Genomic DNA, 21,076 nt, shown 5'->3' with positions numbered 1-21,076 from the left:
GTTGCATCTAAATCTCTACTAACTCTCAGAGTGTTAGTAGATTGGTAGAGTTAAGGGTAGAATATGTTGACATGCACTTGCAAAGTTACTTATAGTCAGTAGTATATCTGTTGGGAGACTACCACAAAAAGTGGTAGCAGATATGAAGCAGACACTCCACTAATAATCTAATGAGAGTTAGTTGACATGTACTGTAGGTGCAATGCTACTTATTGTCAAGAGTGTTCAAAATAAAGTGTTACCGCATTTTTTCTACACTTTCTATCAAACAACAAGGTTTGTTGGCACATAATGTATCAATATTAAATTTATAACGTACAAATGAATGTATTTTTAAAACTGCTAATATTTTATGCAGTATATGAGGTCAAAAAATGCCATATAAAAGAATTTTAAAAATTGTTTTTAGATGGAGTATTGCATGTTACCCAAAAACCCATCTGATTAATCAAATCATCTCCAATAAAACAGGTGTGAGTCAAGCATGAACCTTATCTGAATTGCACTATAAATCAATAGCCTCAAAAACAATTTCATTTGGGAGATTATTTATTTATTAGCACAAGCTGTGTGGTACAGTCAGGTATGATTGAAACCCAACTGGAGACAAATACTTCATTTCAAATACAATCATTTTTAGTATTCAATCAGTTTTATGTATAGTGATCACTGGCACAATAAAACAAAACTACAAGCAATCCCTGATTGCAGAACAAATGAACACATTGATTTTCCAGCCCTACTTTGTGATCTTAAAGGGAACACAAGCAAACATTGTCATCATTTATATTGTGTTCTGTTCAACACAAATAGACATCTAAAGACTTGGATTATAGCAAATGACTCGTATGGAAGACTTTAATGGCACATATTTACAGTGATTATTTGTCCTTTTTGGAGGTAGCAAACAATGGAAGCAAACAATGTCGAGTTTTTCTGCACTGGATGTATTGAAGCGGCATGTTATCTACAAATGTTTACAGACCAATCAGCTGTAAGAGTGCAAATATAATTTAGAATTTGTTTCTTTAAATTTCCACTTAGAAATCCATTCATTTAAAAACTACATTTGCATGGGCTTTTTAAGAACAGCGAAAAAAACTTTACATGTCGGTACTCTGTAAAACTCTAGTAAAATTATTTAAATCTGAAGGTCCAAAACATCACAAGTCAGAAGTATAATATACAGTATAATTAATAAACCTACAGCATGGAAACATATATATTTTTTTAGATGGAGCGGGGAAAAAAAATAGGCTGGAGTAGTTATGTCGTGCATGTAAAAACAGAAATGGAGCCTCTATCAACTGAAGATGCATCATGATGTGTTGCAAAGTACTGTGCGCTTCCAGTGTGGACCGCTCCGTTGACTGCAACAAAACAATCTAGTTTTGACGTGTCACAACATGATGCATGTGTTCGGTGTAGACAGAGTCTGGATCGTCGTGACTGCACCTGAATGTCAGCGTCTGTCTGCGGTCGTTTTATTCCTCTCCTGCGATGAGTTTGCAGCTGTGCTCCTTCAGTAAAGCCTCAGCCTCTGCTCTCTTCACCAGACTGTTGGCTTTACCCTGGTAACGTCCAGCCTTTCCTGCTCCTTTACCCTGCAGCAGCTCTGACACCCTGCATGCGACGACACAAACACAGGAGCATGTTTCAGAAGAGTGGCACCTACTGGAAGAAATCACTGCACAACATAAATCTACATGCAACCTTGGAAAATTGTGAAAATTCAATCATATTTAGTATAGCATCATTCTCTTGACATGATGTGGTGAATAAAGTAAATAATTCTAAAGCAAAGGAATATTAGCAGAAGTAGTAGCAGGTAAACTAGATGGAAGAATGGTTAATGGAGTTAAATTGTTTCTGCGTTATGTCTGTGAAATAAGGTGTATTTTGTGTACAACTGTTTATTAAGACTGTCATTTGAACTCTTTTCTTTTCATGTCAGTGTATTATTGTGTGAGATGTGGAAGTCACGTTACATGCAGGCAGACGGTCTTTGTCTGTTTAAGTGGGCGGTACTTGGCCAGATTAAGCTGCCACTTGAATAAAAAAAAAAAAATGCAATTAACCCTTATAAAGCCTACTGTCTCATTTTTGATATGCAAATTTCTAAGGCCTCTAAATGATAAAAACTTGTTGTACACAATCTACTACACGTGTTCTGTCATCTGACTGACAGTTTATAGTTTTTAGTAAGTAAAAGGCCTTGTAGTTTTAATCTAAAAATGTCACCCTTCAGGTTGTGGTTCGTATGTCTTTTTGCTGTGAAATCTTTACAATTACATAAGAATTACTTTTATATTGTTAGTAACTTACTGGACTGAAGCAACTTACAGTAGGTTTACTTGATTAAATGCTTAGAAAAATCATGTTAAAATGTGAGTATCAAATAAGATACATCCATTTGAGGAGCGCTTATTTGTTCATCTCTCAGTTATCATTATATCACATTACATAATATATTTTGACCCCACAACAAAAAATGACAGCGCTTTGATCATAAAACTAAGCATGTAAAAATCATCTTAAGACATACATTGGTAGAGATAGAGTGACAACTTCTATTTATAGGCATTTTATGCAAGTAGTCTGCTTTACAGTTATAAAGATCTCTTTGATTTACATTAAAAGCTATTTCATTTTACTTTTTGGCATTGTAAATCTCAGCAACAATTTTGCTCAGTTTGGGCCTCTGAATAAAACTGAGATGTTCTTCTTCTTTGAGTATGAGTTCCATACTTTATGAGGTATAAAAGCCTGATGCATCAAAAATGATGCTCAACAAAAAACACAAAGAATTGATTTTTTCAGACATTGGGTAAAGGTTTGACATACTACTCCATTTTGAAAATGTAGATTTTGCTGACTATCATTTGACATGTCAGGCTTTACAGGGTTAAAAACTGGCAGAACGAAAGGGAATAAATTAGCATCGGTCTTACCGAGGTCCCACTTCAGTGACGATATTCTCAGGCCCTGCGAGCAAGAATAGTCCTGCACCCTTCTCCTCACCCACGGTCAGAAAGATCACTGTGTCCTACACAAACAGCAATGAAAGTATAAACTACACAACAATCTCCAATCTAACAATGCACATACATTCTATTCAGTTAATAAAAGATGTGCTTCACCTGAAATCCAATTTCATTTGCGATGATGTTCATGAACTCATTATCACCGTCTTTACTGTGAAAAGAACAAGGCTTACTTTTAGACAACTTGGACTGAACTTTTGAATATCGGAAATGTAATCAGAAATACATCAGGACATGGAAGTAGAATAAGTTGACAGCCTTTCTTGTCGATTTGATTCACTCATACAGCTTTGACTAAAGGATTCAACACTCAAAGTCAATCACACACTTGTGTAAGCTGAAGAAGTTTCCTCTGTCCGCTTTGTTTTTGAAGTTCTGCGCTATCAGAACAGCCATTTCCCTCAGGATAATTAGATTACTCTGTCAGAGGAACATAAAGGGTAATGATTAATAATTGCAAAAGTCAAAGACTAATCCTTATTTACTGACACAGTAGGTTTTACAGTAGGTTACCTTCTGAAGACGTTTGACCGTCTTCTGTAGCTTGTCCACAGCATCAACGTGCTCATCTGCTCCTGTCCTAATAAACCACAGCGACAAACATTAGCTCATGCTAGAAGAAAGCAGACAGGTCACTTGACTCTAACTCACTTGAGAAGGCCGGTCAGTGATTTTTCAATGCTGTAACTCTTTTCAGCATATCTCAGCACTCTGTTGCCAGCTATGAAAATCAGGTTGGTTTTATTCTTCTTCCCTTTTTCAGTCCCCAAAATCTTTATAACCTAAGGAGCACATTTTGTGAGTGATTAAACAGTAGAATAGCTCTGAATAATACACTAAAACTGTGGCCCACAGTTAAGTTGGCCTAAAATGTGCTTGCCAGGAAGAGGACTGACCTGAAGGTGACTGAGGTTGGACACATGAGTCCCACAGCACATGTTGGCATCTACGCCCTCGATGTCAACGATCCTGATGGGTCCAGCATGGTCGTCAGGAAGACCTCGGCTTCTCACCTGTTTATGAGAATAGAAAAAATATGGTTTGTTAGCTCTGCGCAAAGTAAAAGTGAATCTGGAGACAGGATTGTTTTTAAATCGTTAAAGAGATACATGTACGCCCCCTTTCACCCTCACATCTCTCCTCTGTAGTATCCTCCTCTCTTCCCTCACCTATCCATTTCTCATCTCTGGATGTGAACGCAGCAACTGACACTTTATGCTCCACTTTAACTTCTTGTCTTGACGATATTTGTCCTCTCTCCTCCAGGCCAGCACGGGCTGCCCCTTCTAACCCCTGGTTATCCGATGTTCTCAGTGAGCATCGGTCCAAACTCAGGGCAGCAGAGAGAAAATGGCGCAAATCAAAAGACCCGTCAGACCTGAGTATGTATCAGTCTTTGCTTTCATCATTCTCTGCTGAAGTCCACACTGCCAAATCTTCATATTTCCACAACAAGATCAACAGCTCTCCAGACACACATAATCTCTTCAAAACATTCAATTCTCTCCTCTGTCCCCCTCCACCACTTCAATAACAGCTGAGGATTTCGCCACATTCTTCACAGACAAAACTAGAACAATCAGCAATCAATTCTCAGCCCCACACAAACAGGACCTCCAACAAACCACATCCACTACTAAAACTCCCATCTTCTCCTTCTGTCCCCTCACTGAGGCAGAAGTATCAAAACTTCTCCTCTCCAGCCATCCTACAACATGCCCTCTAGATCCAACAGTTAAATTGCCTGTTTTTGCTCCATTTCGCCAACAAAAAATAGTCTCTGAGCAACATGACGATGTTTAGTTCCTGAATGAATCAACCGTTTAAATGATTCGGCTCAGTCGAAATGACTCACTTGTTAACAGTGACTTGCTGACACCTACTGCCACCTTCACATTCAAAGTATCTTTTCATTTTAAAATAATTTCAAAAACCAGTATTTAATATTTTATGTTTAAAGTATCAAAACATTATGCATTTGTAACTGCAGCTTAAAGCACTCCATGTCCCTCTGAGCTGCATTAAATGGTGTGTAAATACATCTAAATGCCACTTCAGATGCAACTTCTGCAAAGATTAATTTTGTTGATACTGCTTTCATTTGTTTGGTAACAGCCTAAATGTCTTATTATTCTAATTGACTGATTAAACATAACAATTCGACTCAAAATATGCATACTTTTAGAAAAAAATGGCTTTATTAAAGGTAAAATTGCCCATAAAAGGTAAAAATCAATTTAAACTTATATGAAAAGATTAATTTCTATCACTGATGTGAACGAACTGACCACACAGAATATGAAGAATATCAAAAACTGCAGCTGTCCACGGTAGCCAGATATCAGCACAATAACACACTCGGCAAAATATCGTCTAATTATCATTGTCGAAAAAATCCCAAAAAATATTGAGATTTTTTCCAATATCGCACTCCCCTATCCCCAATGCTCAAAAAAACCTACATTAAACACTTCACTTATAGATAGCTACAGACCTGTTTCTCTCCTTCCATTCATAGAGAAAACCCTCAAACGAGTTGTTTTCAACCAGGCATCATTGTTTCTTTCACAGAACAACAAACTGGATGCTAACCAGTCAGGTTTCAGGAGTGGCCATTCAACTGAGACTGCGCTACTGTTAGTCACGGAAGCCTTGTGGATTGCAAAAGCTGATTCTAAATCATCAGTTATTATTCTGCTAGATCTATCTGCAGCTTTTGACACTGTCAATCATCAGATCCTCCTGTCCACCCTCTCATCACTGGGCATCACAGGGATTCCACTTTGCTGGTTTGAATCCTACCTCACTGGTAGGTCGTTCAGGGTGGCCCGGGGAGGGGAGGTATCCAAAGCACATCAACTGGTCACTGGGGTTCCTCAGGGATCAGTTCTTGGACCCCTCCTCTTCTTCATATACACTACATCATTGGGTCCCATCATTCAGGCACATGGCTTCTCCTACCATTGCTATGCTGATGACACGCAGCTCTATATCTCTTTTCAACCAGATGATCCAACAGTAGCTGCACAGATCTCAGGCTGCCTGGCAGACATCTCGGCATGGATGAAAGAACATCACCTACAGCTCAACCTGGCAAAGACTGAGCTTCTTGTTTTCCTTGCCACTCCAGCTCTACAGCATGATTTCACCATCCAGCTAGGTTCTTCTACAATTACCCCATCAACTTCAGTCAGAAAACTTGGTGTAATCTTCGATGACCAGCTGACCTTCAAAGACCACACTGCAAAGACTGCTCGATCTTGCAGGTTTGCATTGCACAATATCAGAAAGATCGGGCCCTTTCTAACGGCGCATGCTACACAACTTCTTGTCCAGGCCCTTGTCATTTCTAGGCTGGATTACTGCAATGCTCTTCTGGCTGGACTTCCATCATGTACAATTAAACCTCTACAAATGATTCAGAATGCAGCAGCACAACTGGTCTTCAACGAGCCCAAAAGAGCCCATGTTACACCTCTCTTTTTCTCCTTGCACTGGCTACCGGTTGCGGCTCGCATGAAGTTCAAGACATTGATGGTTGTATATAGAGCAACCACAGGCTCAGCACCCGCCTACTTCCACTCACTATTACGAATCTGCACCCCCTCCAGAAGTCTGAGATCCGCCAGTGAGCGATGCCTCGTGGTACCATTACAGAGAGGCTCAAAATCACTTTCCAGAACATTTTCATTCTCTGTTCCTGGCTGGTGGAATGATCTTCCTACCCCTATCCGGAATGCTGATTCCCTGACAATTTTCAAGCGACAGCTGAAAACTCATCTCTTTCAACACTATTTGATTTCATTTTAACAAAAAAAAAAAAACTTTGTGTTTATTTATTACTTCCCTTTCTAGCTTGTACTTGTTTAGAACAATGCCTGAAACTTGGTATTACGAGCACTTCCTGTGTCTGTTTGCCTCTTTACGATGAATCGCTTTATGTATTCCCCAATTGTAAGTCACTTTGGATAAAAGCGTCTGCAAAATGACTAAATGTAAATATGTCACTATAGGTCATCAAAAGATCTTAATAAATTCTATAAACTTAGGAAAAAAGTAACAAAAAATTTATGAGATTTTGTTGAGGAAAAAGGGGGAAAGATTTGCTGTCAAACTAAAAAAAAATTAAAAAAAATAAAAGCATTTTGAGGTAAAAAAAAAGGTTTTCCTTTCTTATCTCAATATAAGATTATAGTACTTCTGGATTTTTAAATTTACTTTTAATTTCAGTTTTGTTGTAGTTAGCTCTATTCAGTTTTATATTGTGGACACATTTCTATTGATTTTTTATATATTTATTTTATTTTAGCTGCAAGGTTGCTGACTATAAAGACATTAATAATGTTACAAAAAAGGTCTATTTTGAATACATGTTCTTTTGAACCTTCTATACATCAAAGAATCCTGAAATAAAAATCACAGTTTCGACAAAACATATTAAGCAGGACAACCATTTTCAACTGATAATAATGATAAATGTTTCTGGAGCAGTGAATCAGCATATTAGAATGATTTCTGAAGGATCACGTGACACTGAAGACTGGAGTAATGATGCTGAAAATTCAGCTTTGACTCACAGGAATAAATTACATTTTAAAATATATTCAAACAGAAAAGAGTTATTTTAAACCGTAATAATATTTACAATATTACTGTGTTCACTATATTTTTTATCAGATAAATGCACCCTTGGTGAACATAAGAGATTTTCTTTTAAAAAATCTTAGCAATCCCAAATGTTTGAACATTGCATATTATAGTTTTTCGCTTTGAATATTATTTACGTTATTTATTTATTGTTGTTTTTGCTTTGTTTAATTTTTCATTTAATTTATGTCATCGCTAATCTTTTCATTATTATTGTGCACATCGAATTACTGATTAATGATAACTCCTTTGTTCTGTAGTTTGTAAATATTGTGAAAATTTGATTTTTAAAAAGATTAATAGTAGATTTCTGAAGGTGCACACATGCCTTCTCCACAGCAGGATCATCAATGGACAGGAGACTGACAGTGACTGGAATGTGTGCACGAATCTTCTCATTCACAGCCGCCTCCAAAGCCTCGATCTCTCCAGGCTTCACCGCGGCCGTGTCCAGCTCTATGCTGCTGCGCTGACGTCCCAAATCCCTGGATCATTTCATAAACAGCCGGATGGTTTAACATTTAGAAATCTAATTTATTTCTGAGTCATTTAATACATTCTGCCAAAGCTCTTACCAAGAGGTAGTTTTGTATCCAAACATTGTATCAGCCAAAGCTGTGATCAAGTGTTGACCTTTAAAAATGATGATAAGCATGTAATGAAATTAGTTTGAGCTTCATTTAACCCTATAAAGCCTGCTGTACCATATTTGACACGCAAATTTCTGACTCTAAATTAGTGCTGTCAAACTATTAATCGCATCCAAAATAAGTTTTTGTTTACATAAAATATTTGTGTGTACTGTGTATATTTATTATATATATATATATATATATATATATATATATATATATATATATATATATATATATATATATATATATATAAATAAATACACACACATGCATGTGTATATTCCAGAAAAATATGCTGTTTATATATATACACACACAAATATATACATGCATGTAAATAATTTTTAAATATATGCAGGTATGTGTGTGTATTTATTTATATATACACATTATAAATATACACAGTACACACACATATTATGTACACAAAAACTTTTATTTTGAACGCGATTAATCAATGAATCGTTTGACAGCACTACTCTAAATTATTAATGTGATCACAAGTTTAAAGGGTTAAAGTGTTACAACCCTGATGTATCAAATATGATACTCAAGAAAAAAAAAGTGCAAACTCTTTGTCTAATTTGATTTCTCCTAACTATTATTTCATATATTTGCCTTCACAGGGCTGAAGTCAAAGTTCACTTAAACACACTCATTCCTTCCTCACCCGAATGCTGCTGCATGTGGTCAAAGCGTCGCTCCCAGTCCAGCTTGATGTGCACCTCCTGACCCTCCTCCAGAGCAGAGCTGATGAAATGCACCGCCTCCGGACCCTGTCTCAACACTCGCAGGACAGGGACACCTCCAACCGTCCCATGATCATCAGGCTGGAAATGAAATAAAAAGACATCAATCTCAAATCAAGCTCATGGATTCAGGGATTGTATAGTTACCTGCATGGCATGACATCAGAGGGGAAACTCACCTGTCCTCCGCCCTCTGGAAACAGAATCGTGTCTTTCAGTTTCAGATTAAAGCCCTTCAGCTTGTCTTTCTTTCCATTATTCTCGAGGGTTAATTCTGCAGGCACGCAAGACACGACACACGTGTCGAACTGGAAAAAGAAAAGTTGACAAACAACATGGGCATGGACTTTTTTTCCCTTTTTAATTGATATGTATTTGTCTTAAACTCATGCAGTGACAAATGGATTTTAAAAAGTGCCTTGTTAATGTTAATATCAGGATTTATCTTTTCATTATTTTACATAATCTCTGCAGCTGTCACTGCTGGACATGTGCTGTCATTGTAAACTGCAGAGATGTTCACTCGTTCAGATAATGTTCCACATGCAGTGCTCTGGCGATACACTATACAGTGAACACTCATAACATTAGAAAAAGTCACATACCTCCTGCACATAACAGTCCCTCTGACACTGGAAAGCCATGTTCCAACAAACGTAATGTACAAGTGATCAGTATTTGCTACAGTAAACCCAGCCGGAAGTTAAAACATGGCCGCTGTTTTCAAAATAAAAGTCTCAGAAAGTAACATTAATTCAGTGTAACTTGCTGTTTTTAAAATCGTTTCCTAGCTCCCCCCCCCCTCAAGTAAATCCTACTTCAGTATTTGTTTTCAGTGTGTATTAGTGTTGTGAATTTAGTTTATTCGTTTTTGTGATCAGTTTTTTATTTTTTATTTCAGTGTTTATTTGTGTCTAAAAATGCACGTGCGATGTTTCATCATTGCTAGACTTTTTACCATAAAGCTACCATACTTCAGTACTTTTGTGATGTTAATTTAAATGTATAATTAATTAATTTACAGAAATACATTAATTAAGAACCACTTACATTCTTGACCAGAAGGTGGCGCAATTGACTACAAATGACATTTAGCCTAATAACGTGTCTCATGGAAATAAGTAGACTATATTAAGTGTTTTAAATGCGGCGTACGGATTTGAAATTACTCAGCACTAATAACACGTTAATTTGCGTGTTGCATATGCATGCTACGTGTATTTATTTGATACATTTATGTTTTTATAATATGTTTCATAGAATATTATGTATATGCAATAAGAATAATGCAATAAGTCACGGCCTACAGCAGTCAGTTTTCTCAACAATCGATAACTGCTTTCAACTGCAGACAACAGATCATTAACTGTGAAATGATATGGCACGACTTCGATTTTCCCATTTACATCCTTTTTGCCCCCCACACCCACCCAAAACGTGAGGTTTCGCCCCGCCTTCAAGGGTGGTCAACTGATCACAAACCCTGGTAATCTACGTGCCTCTGTAACCAACGATCCATCAACTTCACCCGCTGATTCCTATGCAACTGTCAACACACGCGTGCCGAGCTGCCTAGAGACACTTCAAGACGTCTGCAAGCTCTTTCAGAGCGAGTTTCTCCAAGATGAAGCTCAAGGCACATGCATCCCGTGGGTTTGTGAAGACGAGCGCTCGTGGTAAGGTTTTCGATTGCATTAAACAATCCGCTCACTGTATTCGCCGCGCGCATTTCATTTCATGTAACAGCCTAAATTCGAACATTCGAATGTCGTTGTGATTACAGCGGATACAATGGTTCATCTGTTGATCATCGCAACTTTCTGCTGGTCAGAATGCGTTCAGTTGCTCTAATGCATACATGCATGCTGGTGTAATGTTGTTGTCCCATCTGTTGCGAATTCATCATGACGTGTATGCATAAACGTGGAAATTTTTGATTTATGTTTTGTTATCGAGTGGCGGCAGGATGATATTTGGGACTTAAATGTTGGAATCTTTCTTAAAATTCCAGCGTTAGCCTACTAGCATCATCATGGGTACGACTTCATCTTTGAGGTACTTGTGTAGAAGACTAAACAGACGTTGATTCTCCCTTTATTTTAAACAAATTCGTTTGATGAAATCTCAGAAAAGGCCTGGCAATATGTTACTGTGTCACGGAAAAACCTGGAAATATCAGGGATTAGTCATTGTCCTGGATTGGTAAAGTCATCATCTTGGAGGAACCCTGTAATAATAGATCTTTGTAATGTAAATGTAATTGTGTTTGCATTGGTATCATTTGTACTTGAATAATAATAATAATAAACATCTAAAAATATGATGTAATGACGCTATTTTGTCAGAAAAAAAGGTCAAATCAATAGTTTTAAAAGTTACAAGCAAGTTAGTCTATGCTATTTTGTCTAATAAAACAAATGGTATTTAATTATTAGTGTTATTAAAAAATGAGCTTTAAGTGCAAAATTACAGCAAAAATAAATGGAAAGATATGGCTCAATACATTTTAAGTTATGTAAAGTAATATTTGTTAATGTATTATGAACAAACATGAATCACCTGAACAATAGTATATTCATAAAATAGCATTCATCTAGATTGATACGTTCTCTAAAAATTAATTTGTAAAATAATTTTGTTAAACACATTAACTAATGTTAATAATTTAAACCTTAGTGTAAAGTGTTGTAATGATGAAAATGTAAAAATAGAAGTGTACAATTAAATTGGGCAACAAATTTTTACAAAGTATGTATTCGGTGCCATTTAATTTATATTTGAATAACTTTATATTTGAATAACTTTTTTTTTGTAAAAATAGGACACAACATGAAGGGATTTTCTGTATTGAAGTTTGCACTTCATTGCTTGGTGTTTTCTCAGAAATATCCGTAAAATAAATGGATAATTTCTTGGCAGAAAATTACCAGTACATTTTCTGTTATTTATTTCTTTATTTACAGTGCAGTGTTATTTTCCTCTTGTAGCTTACATAATGTTGTGTATTTAGCTGCACGGCTGGAATATAAGCCATATGCCTCAGGACGAAAAGGGTGTTTCTGGTTTTGTAGGTTGAAATAATGCTGCATTTGTCTTGATGGTTTCAGTGCAGGCGTTCTCAGATGACTAATGACTAAATGTAATTAGGATTAAGCAGGAGACATTTATTAGCTGGTGGGAAGACTGGAGCCTGTGGTGATCTCTGGGTAATTGGATGTCTCTCAGGTGTGTGTGTGTGTGTGTGTGTGTGTGTGCTCTGGAAGTCACTGGAAACACAAGGCCAGCAGCTGGGCTCCAGTCCCAGGGGGCTCAACTAGAGACTTACAGAAATGTGAAAATCTGCTATTTGCATGTCAAATGTCTTCTCTGCAGAAAGTTATTCAACTTTGCATAAAGCTGTTTCCTGTTGAAGTCAGTTCATGTAAAGAGGACAAAGCGGCATTCAAGACAAAATTATCTCAAGTTTACAGTAAGTCTAAATGGTTACTACTAATCATGCTTATCAAAAATGGTTTTGCAGTATTGATGAAGATGCACTTTGTGGCTCCTGACCTCAGTCTCACATGTTTGTTTTTTTCTTGTGTGGTCTCTCTCTATGGTTGTTGACACTCATATAACCAAGAGCTCCAGGCTGTTTATGGAAAATATGAGACATGCGCACTGTGTGGAGACACATGCTCCTAATATAGACTTTTACTGTGGAAAGTATAGTGCTGTCGAACGGCTGGATGGTTTGCCGCTGACACACTCAAGTTCAATCATGAGATGTATGTGTGGTGCGAAATCCCACTTATGCACGGTAAAAAAAAAAAAAAATTTTCAAAGTAAATGAAATGGATTATTGGAGTACGTTTTACAGGAGAATACTGTTTCAGTCATTCTACTTAAAAATGGCATTAATTCAGTGTTTCATTGTAATGAAATTTACTAGCAATTTCTGAGTGAAATTAGTTTTTTAGCTTTTTTCAAGTAAATCCTTCTTTGTCTGTGTATTATTGTTTTTTTCAGTTTGCTACACTGTCATGTCACTATTTTTAGTGTTGGCTATTATGAAAATTATTATTTTTCATGATTAGAACATTTTGTTAAAGTTGTTAATGTCTTTGTTAAAAATCCAAATTTATTCTCTTGTTTTCTAGATTTTCTCCAAGAAGTGTAATAGTGACTTAACCAATGGTGTTGTGTAGGGGGTGGGACTATCCTTTTGACTGACCAATAGCAGACTGGATAAAAAGCAAATTTACAATATAAATAATATTTCTCATAGGTGAGGCTATTTATAGCATAGGTAGGACTATATCATGGCCACGAATTAAGAATTTGTTCCCCAGACTGAATTCGTGAGCCGCTCATATTACACAGCTCTGTTCTGCCCGAAGTACTCGGAGATGCTGCCACCAAGCGTTTGATAGGAACTTAATCTAACTAATTCGTCATAAATTTTGAAAACATTTATTCTAACTAAAATCGCTGTTGTTAGCACTTAATATTTCTGTAGTACAGCCAAACAGTGAAGATCATTCATAAAAACGTATATAAAAGAATGCTCATGCGCAAATGTCTACACCAATAAGCTCTGCTGTATTATAAACCAATGAAATTGGGGGTGAGCGGAGCGACACGGCATCGGCCAGAGAAAAACCCATATCGGTCAACCTCTACTAAAAACAAAACTTTTTATGCATTTTTGCCATTCATTTACACAACAATGGCGTTTTAGGGAACTGAACACATGAACATTTGAAAACAGGTTTCAAAGTGCATGATTTTGAAAACACCGCCATTATTGTCTTAATGTAAACTACAAAAATGTGAATTTGTGAAAATAATCACATCATGAGAATGCGTATTATGTATTCAGTCTATATGAATATATGTGCGCAGGCGTGTAGTATGTCTTTACAAAGTGACATCGCCAACTACTGGCCTGGCATGAGTAATACTGCATTTTCAGTTGTTTTCTTGGATCAATGTGAATAGAGATCATTTTGATAACATTGACGTCTGTGAGCAAAACTGTTAAAAAGTGCTAAGGAAGAACTTTTACGTTTTTAGTACAGTCATTGTCATAGTCGTGTAAATGCTTTGCACGTTTTTACAATGTTTTAATCTCAATACAAAACTTTGATACATTCAGAGTTTTAATTGAGTCATGTTGAAGATCACAAGATTCTTAGCTGATGAGCACATGCTTGGCAAACAAATGTTAAGAATTCAGACTATTACTGTTTGCTAATGAGAAAATCTATATAATGTGTGCATATTTAGAGATCTGCTGTTTTACATTAAGGAAATTCCTTAGCCAGATCAATAACTCCACTCCATGGTTTGCAGTCACTTTTAGAATGGTCATCTTGATACTGTAATAGAGCAAAAAATCTTTAGATGTCAATGAGGTTGTTACCAAATGAAGCCTGAGTATTTATATATAATACAGTTTACTGGCCCCCTACAAGCAAAGTTTCCTTTGTTTTACACTTACTTCCTTCAATGAGAGTGGAGCCAAACATTGTTGATGTGATAGATAACATCTGGGACTGATCTGTCTTCCTGGTTCTTCACTAAACTGAGAGTCTCCTGGTTTCCAGTCAATAGCCATTTTGTTAAAGGACAAGGAATAAGAAACCCTATATAAAATGTGCTGTTTACAGTAGGAATGTGCGAGTCTAGTCGACTAAACAGTACAGCTCCTGCTAGTCGACACTGGAATCAATAGTCGATTACACGAGAGAAAAAAATTACCATAATTTTAACGTTACATTTAAAACATTTTAACAACAAGCTAGAATAAAACTTTTGAAAAATAATAAGTATCAAAATATTTAAATATATACATTTTTTAAAAGCGTATCTGGGCGGAAACTACATTTTTACCTCAGACCTCAGACCTCGCATGCCTTTTCTTCATGTCAGTTGCGGCGAGCTCGAAATGACTAGTGGGGTAGTCGAAATGGGGTAGTTGTGGCCTAATGGTTAGGGAGTCGGGCTTGTAACCTGAAGGTTGCTGGTTCGATTCCCGCACCTGCAGGAATTGAAGGTGGGGATTGTGAATGAACAGCACTCTCTCCACCTTCGATACCATGACTAAGGTGCCCTTGAGCAAGGCACCGAACCCCTAGCGCTGGAGTAAGGCTGCCCACTGCTGTGTGTGTGTGCACTTGTTCACTACTCACTGCTGTGTGTGTGCACTTGGATGGGTTAAATGCAGAGCACCATTTCGAGTATGGGTCACCATACTTGACAATACGTCACGACTTAACTTGACTTAACTTAACTTAGTGAAGAACCAGCAAGTTGTGGGATTATTTAGAATTAGAAGGAAACGGAGAAGTTGTGTGTAAACTGTGTAACGTCAAATTGGCTTACAATAACTCTACTGGAGCGACGCCTAATCATATTCAACACAGGCATGTATGCGTTAGCTTGAAGACTAGCCAAAGCCAACAAATGTCAATCATGTCATACACTACAACCCTTCGCTGCGGTCCGCGATCCCATCCGCACCGTCTATTCCTCGAAGACCCACTTCGGTGGTGGTGCGGGATTTCCAGGCACTTTTCGAAACGGTCTGCTTGCTTGTAGTTATCTCTCTGCGTGCCTGTAACTTCAGTTCCTGCCGAGCGCGTTTTTTTCAAGTGCAGAATCGCATCTAGTCCCGTCTTTCGCCAGACCAAGTTAATATGTTAAATTCACTGAACAAATGCGCATGGTCTGAGTAAGTAAAACGAGCATTGTTTTGTTTTTAAACAATATAGCCAACATGAAGTACATTTTTAAAAGCCGTTTTAATGCTATTCCTTGATAAACTTTTCTATTGTTTTTGACTTGTGTTTTAATATGTTGGCTACCGTTATATGAAAATGAAGAATTCTGTCAGTCTATTTTCCATTTCTGCATTGCTGCAGTGAATAAATTGATCAATAAATTGCATTGATCTGAATAAATAAGCTATGCACTATGTTGAGTGTATGCTCTTCCTTTTTTTCTATTTAACGACCGCCTAAAATTAAATGATGATAACGTGAGGCAAGCATACGGCATAATCGTGACCTGTTTTTAGCAGATTTCATTGAGGGATTTGACAGTGTGATTCAAAGATTAAGTATTTCAAGTGTAGGCTGTTATACACGCACAGTCGGATACAAAACTTCCATTTAAACGACTGTCAAATTAGTCGCAGTACACATCCCTAGTTTACAGGCCTGGCTCCAGATATGAGATGTGTATGTGTGTGTAGATCTCGTGTCTATTGACGTAGTTTGTAATATCATAAACTTATGGCAGTTGTTAGGTTTGTTTGTTTGTTGTTGTTTTCTTAATTTTGAACATTCTGTTGCATGGGTCCAATATATTGATACACATCCAACGTGAATGGGTCCGATATATTGATATACGTCCGATTTCTTTCTTTCTTGTTCACTTAAGACGTATGTAACATTTGGACCAATCAGACACACACTTTTGCATTTGATTTAACAAATCAATTAGTTATTAGTTTAACAAATGGTCACAGACCCCTCACCCAATACACATACCCGGTGCCAGTAGGACTGTCAAGGACTTCAGGCCCCTGGTCCCATGGCAACCCATCAGATAACACTAGTTTTATTGCTCAAAGGAATGCAAATGGCCGAGCAACACTCACTTCATATCCCCTTTAGGAAAAAGACATTATGCCATAAAATGGACTCTTCTCTAATTAATTCATAGAAAAACCTTTCTTTGAATGAGCACACACATCATTAGGTCATTGTGTATATTATTACTGTTCTTGTATATGTTTTGTGTATTGTATACCGTTTGATGCATGCTTATGATAGATCACTAGTTAATATCACTCTAACTGTAACATGTTTGGTCTCTATCAATTCATCTCCAGATGATCTAATTGAGAGTGAATATTACATGTTGATACCTATGCAACATATTAATGTCCTAAGAATCTTTAATAGTTTGTATAACAACTTCCAATCCAACCCCTTTTGCAAATTACCATGCTCTCAGACAAAGGGTCATAAACCCCCCCCAGTATTTCCAAACTCCCGCTTGGAAATTCAGCCTTTCTCATTGGTCAAGCCCATCCTGAGAGGTGTGACTCTTCGCAGACCTTAAAGGGCTCACGCACAGTTCCGCCCGCGCGCTCTCTTTCTGCAAAAACTCTACTGCTAAATCCCCGGATTGCTGCCCGTGTGGAGAGCCTGAGCCGGTACCGGCGTGCCCGGTGGGCTCCTACATATCTCAGTTTTGCGGTTCTGTTAGATCCTAGAAGGATGTGAGCTAGAACTCTTCTGAAACTTTAAGTTTTGCGCCAGGCCTTGCGGCCTTGAATTTCCATTCAACCAAAGCTCCGCGGACCTCAGAACCAGAATAACCTCTTTGGAATTCATCACTCTTCAAGCCGGAAGAACGTGATCGCGAGTCCAAAACCTTGAAACCATCGAGACTTTTCATCCGAGACTGCATTCCAGACACACGCCAACAGCCGTGGAAGTGCAAGTATGGTACATCTAACTAAACTAAACAGAGGTTTAGTAATAAGCAATAGACCCCGTTATAAACGGCGCTGATGGTTTTACTCAGGTGGTTAACTGACTCTTTCCATAACTGCATTCTGTTTTCTCTAATGGCTTTATTCATCCACTTTAGCTCCCCTTTTGTATATACGCGTGAGTGTATGTTTGTTTGTTTGTTTGTTTAGATTAGTTATGTGTGTTAGCATTTAGTTAATAAAAGTTGTGTGAACAAATTACATGAGTTTCTGGTTCTGCCTTGCAAATTAATGTCCCTTTACGATTTTCGATCCTTATTACATGCTCTCATGCATTAATACTTAAGAAAGTATTTTCTGTGGCCACGAAAATATTCTTTCTTAGAGTTGATATGAACTTACACTGAATGGTCGCTGGACGAACAGATCAGTTGATAGCAATTTAATTCTGCTACAGTTATTACTGTCAGCCGATATAAATAATTGTAATTAATCATAATTAATTGTAATTATTTATAAACAATTCCCTTTTAAAGGTCCCGTGGCATGAATTTTTTTTTACATTAATATGAGTTCCCCTAGCCTGCCTATGGTCCCCCAGTGGCTAGAAATGGCTAGAAATGGCGATAGGTGTAAACCGAGCCCTGGGTATCCTGCTTCGCCTTTGAGAAAATGAAAGCTCAGATGGCCCAATCTGGAATCTTCCCGTTATGTCGTCATACGGGGAAAGGTTACCTCCCCTTTCTCTGCTTTGCCCGCCCATGAGAAAATGAGCTACTACCGTGCGAGGCGAGCGCAAGATATTTTTTTCCTCGAGAGACATCATGGCTTGCAAACGAGCGAAGCATGATAGTTGCTCAGTGTTTGGATGTACAAATGAACACCAAAGTATTTTTTTAGTTCCTTCATCCGAGCCTATGGCTAGCATTAGCTACATGATAATAACTGTAACAGCATACATAAACAAAACAACTAAAGTACCGGATCCAGACACAATATTTTAAACTAACCATTCAGAGACGTCCTGCTGTAGCCGCTGAGTTGCAACTTCTTCATCCGGTGCTTCTCCATCCGGATCATATTCTGGGTCAAACTGAAAAGCTGAAATGACTGTGTGTCTACGAGCCATTGCGATACATCCACTGTCAACATTAGCGCATGGTAGCGCAAGCTGGTTAAGGCCACACACCCACCTCCACCTTGCCCCGCCTCTCTCGTCCTTAAAGCTACAGACACATAAATGGCACGTCCTAAGGAAAGCTTATTGTGGGACTGGCTCATAGTGGCTGAAATTCTGCACCAAGGCTGAATTTCGGGAAACAGACTTAAGATACAGTATTAGGGACCACTTAGACCTATATAAAAGCATCCAAAAAGCAGCATGTCATGGGACCTTTAAGCTAATTTGCTACACGTAACTGATGTTCAAGCATGATAAGATGAGGAAAGAAAATATTAGGCTTGCGCGCTGCCTTCGACATCTCTATGTGTGCGGGCTGAATTAGTTGTTATTCGCGTCTTCACTTGAATGTTCAAATTGGCCAGGTGCATTTGTCCATTAAAGCGCAAGAAGTCACTAAAGAGAACGGTGTTATTTTGCATGTCTTGCACTTGAATGCTTTAAAATCGAGTGAATGTTTAAATTTGAAAGGCATAAAAATGCATACAAATGATAAATGTTCGAGAGGACGCAACAGTACCCAATTGGGCCAGTGACAAATCCATCATCTGTCCTGAGCGTCTTTCATGCTGGCCCCAGGCCATCGGGCAGTCATTATTGTCAAGCCCTGAACACTATAATATTTACAACACCAAACACTCAACACGTAGAACAAAAATGTGCATCACAATCTACAAAATATTTAAACCACGGTCATGACTGATACCAAGTAGGGAAAAGCATCTCTCCCCCCCTCCAAAAACAGTTTGGGGGTATGATTTCAGAACTGTCTGATCAGGATTTGCTCTATTCAAATCATATGGGACAGATTTTCTGTATTTTTGAGTGTAATTGTGTTTTTGACACTATCGGAAGCTGCTGGTAAACTTGACTCATTTATTTTTCCAACCTCACTGCCACAAATGGATGAGGTGGTAGCTGAAGTGTTTTTTTTTTTTTGTTTTTTTTAAATCTTTCCGGTAACAAGAAATCTGTACATATTCTGTATATTATAATCAGTAAATATAATTCAATTACAGTGGCCCTGGTCCCCCCATGGAGTCGGGCCTGGTTGTTTAGTTATTGTGTGAAAGTGTCTGTTGTGAAATTATTCCATCTTCCATGACGCTGTAGATTCAATAGCAAAGTGGTACAGAAACAATATTGACAAGATGAAATGGAACACAGTGAAAAATGTTTTTTTTCCCCAATGTTATTAAATATATAGTTCACCCAAAAATGAAAATTTTGTCATTAATTACTCACTCTCATGTCATTCCAAACCCATAAGACCTTCGTTCATCTTCGGAACACAAATTTTTGTGATATTGACTATTTGTTAAAATAGTCCATTTGACATCAGTGGTTCAACCGTAATTTTACGAAGCTACAAGAATACTTTTTGTGCACATAGAAAACAAAAATAACGACTTTATTCAACAATTCGTCTCCCCCAAATAACCATTTGAGTACCATGATGCATGCACAAACAAGGCACAGCGCATGAGTGTTCTACATCAGCAGCACCACATGCATGTGTTGTTTACGTTCAGAGGAAAGCATGGTCATGCGTCACGATACTCTTTATAACCGCTATATCCTGTGGTTGTATATGAGTGTTACGCTTGAGGCGGACATGTGATAAAGCTCTCAGTGTTGGAAAGGCCAGACACTGACTCTCCCCAAAGACCCTTATCAAGTGAATGTGGTCCAGTCTTGAAACCTTACACCAGCACTAAAGGAGCAGACAATGGAAAATCCCTCTTGTTCACATTAAGATTGGAATAGAAAACCATTAATAGACATTGCAGTTTCCTCAGTAATTCTTTTTGAAAGTTATTTAATTTTCAGCGCATAGTAGTTGCCCGAATCGAACCAGAATAGGAACATAAACACAAAATCCAAACATCCTTGCTTTTGCTTTTGAAAGCGCAAGTTTGTAGTTCCATGTAATGTCAAGCGTGCAGAGAAATGTATCTGTACAAAGTACCTCCCACTTTGATATCTGACTTTTTGAACTGCTCGAATCGAGGCGTTTCCTAGTTTGTGCTCTTGTTTGTTAGTGTGAACTCAAGACGTGCTGGTAATGCTAATTTAGTTTCAGCTTATGGAATGTGTGTATTGAGGAGTTTCTGAGAAGACAGAGAGTGATTCAGAGACTCAATGGGTCTATTGTGGCCTGTCCTTCCCCATCAGCAGTGCTGCTGGCCGTCTTATTCTGACTTGTAGTTTTAGAGTTGAACATTTAACTGACCTTTCACATCCCAGTTTTTGGGTTGGGTGATATAACAAAACAATGCAATACAGACTTTTCATATGTGTGTGTGTGTGTGTGTGTGTATATATATATATAT

At 37.7% G+C, this 21,076-nt stretch overlaps 2 protein-coding genes across 2 annotated transcripts in view; one reads left to right on the top strand and one right to left on the bottom strand.

Moving 5' to 3' along the window:
* Nucleotides 1-64: 64 nt before the first annotated feature.
* On the bottom strand, nt 65-9,828 carry aarsd1 (alanyl-tRNA synthetase domain containing 1). Its single transcript, XM_058792940.1, has 12 exons — nt 9,681-9,828; nt 9,255-9,383; nt 8,997-9,156; nt 8,267-8,324; nt 8,020-8,176; nt 3,941-4,057; nt 3,696-3,826; nt 3,558-3,624; nt 3,373-3,464; nt 3,141-3,195; nt 2,952-3,046; nt 65-1,623 (listed from the first exon to the last, which is right to left on the bottom strand). The coding sequence occupies exons 1-12, from the start codon at nt 9,717-9,719 to the stop codon at nt 1,485-1,487; spliced, it is 1,239 nt and encodes a 412-aa protein (XP_058648923.1). The 5' UTR covers nt 9,720-9,828; the 3' UTR covers nt 65-1,484.
* Nucleotides 9,829-10,182: 354 nt separating this feature from the next.
* sgms1b (sphingomyelin synthase 1b) overlaps nt 10,183-21,076 on the top strand; it is a 39,062-nt gene continuing 28,168 nt past the window's right edge. Inside the window, exon 1 of the mRNA XM_058792941.1 lies at nt 10,183-10,751. The gene's annotated coding sequence lies outside the window, so the exon portion shown is untranslated. The remainder of the gene's footprint in view (nt 10,752-21,076) is intronic.

Source organism: Onychostoma macrolepis, chromosome 12 (genome assembly GCF_012432095.1).
Source record: "Onychostoma macrolepis isolate SWU-2019 chromosome 12, ASM1243209v1, whole genome shotgun sequence".
NCBI classification, from domain to species: Eukaryota; Metazoa; Chordata; class Actinopteri; order Cypriniformes; family Cyprinidae; genus Onychostoma; species Onychostoma macrolepis.
Note: the sequence above shows the minus strand (reverse complement) of the source record. Positions and strands in the feature narration are given on the sequence as shown.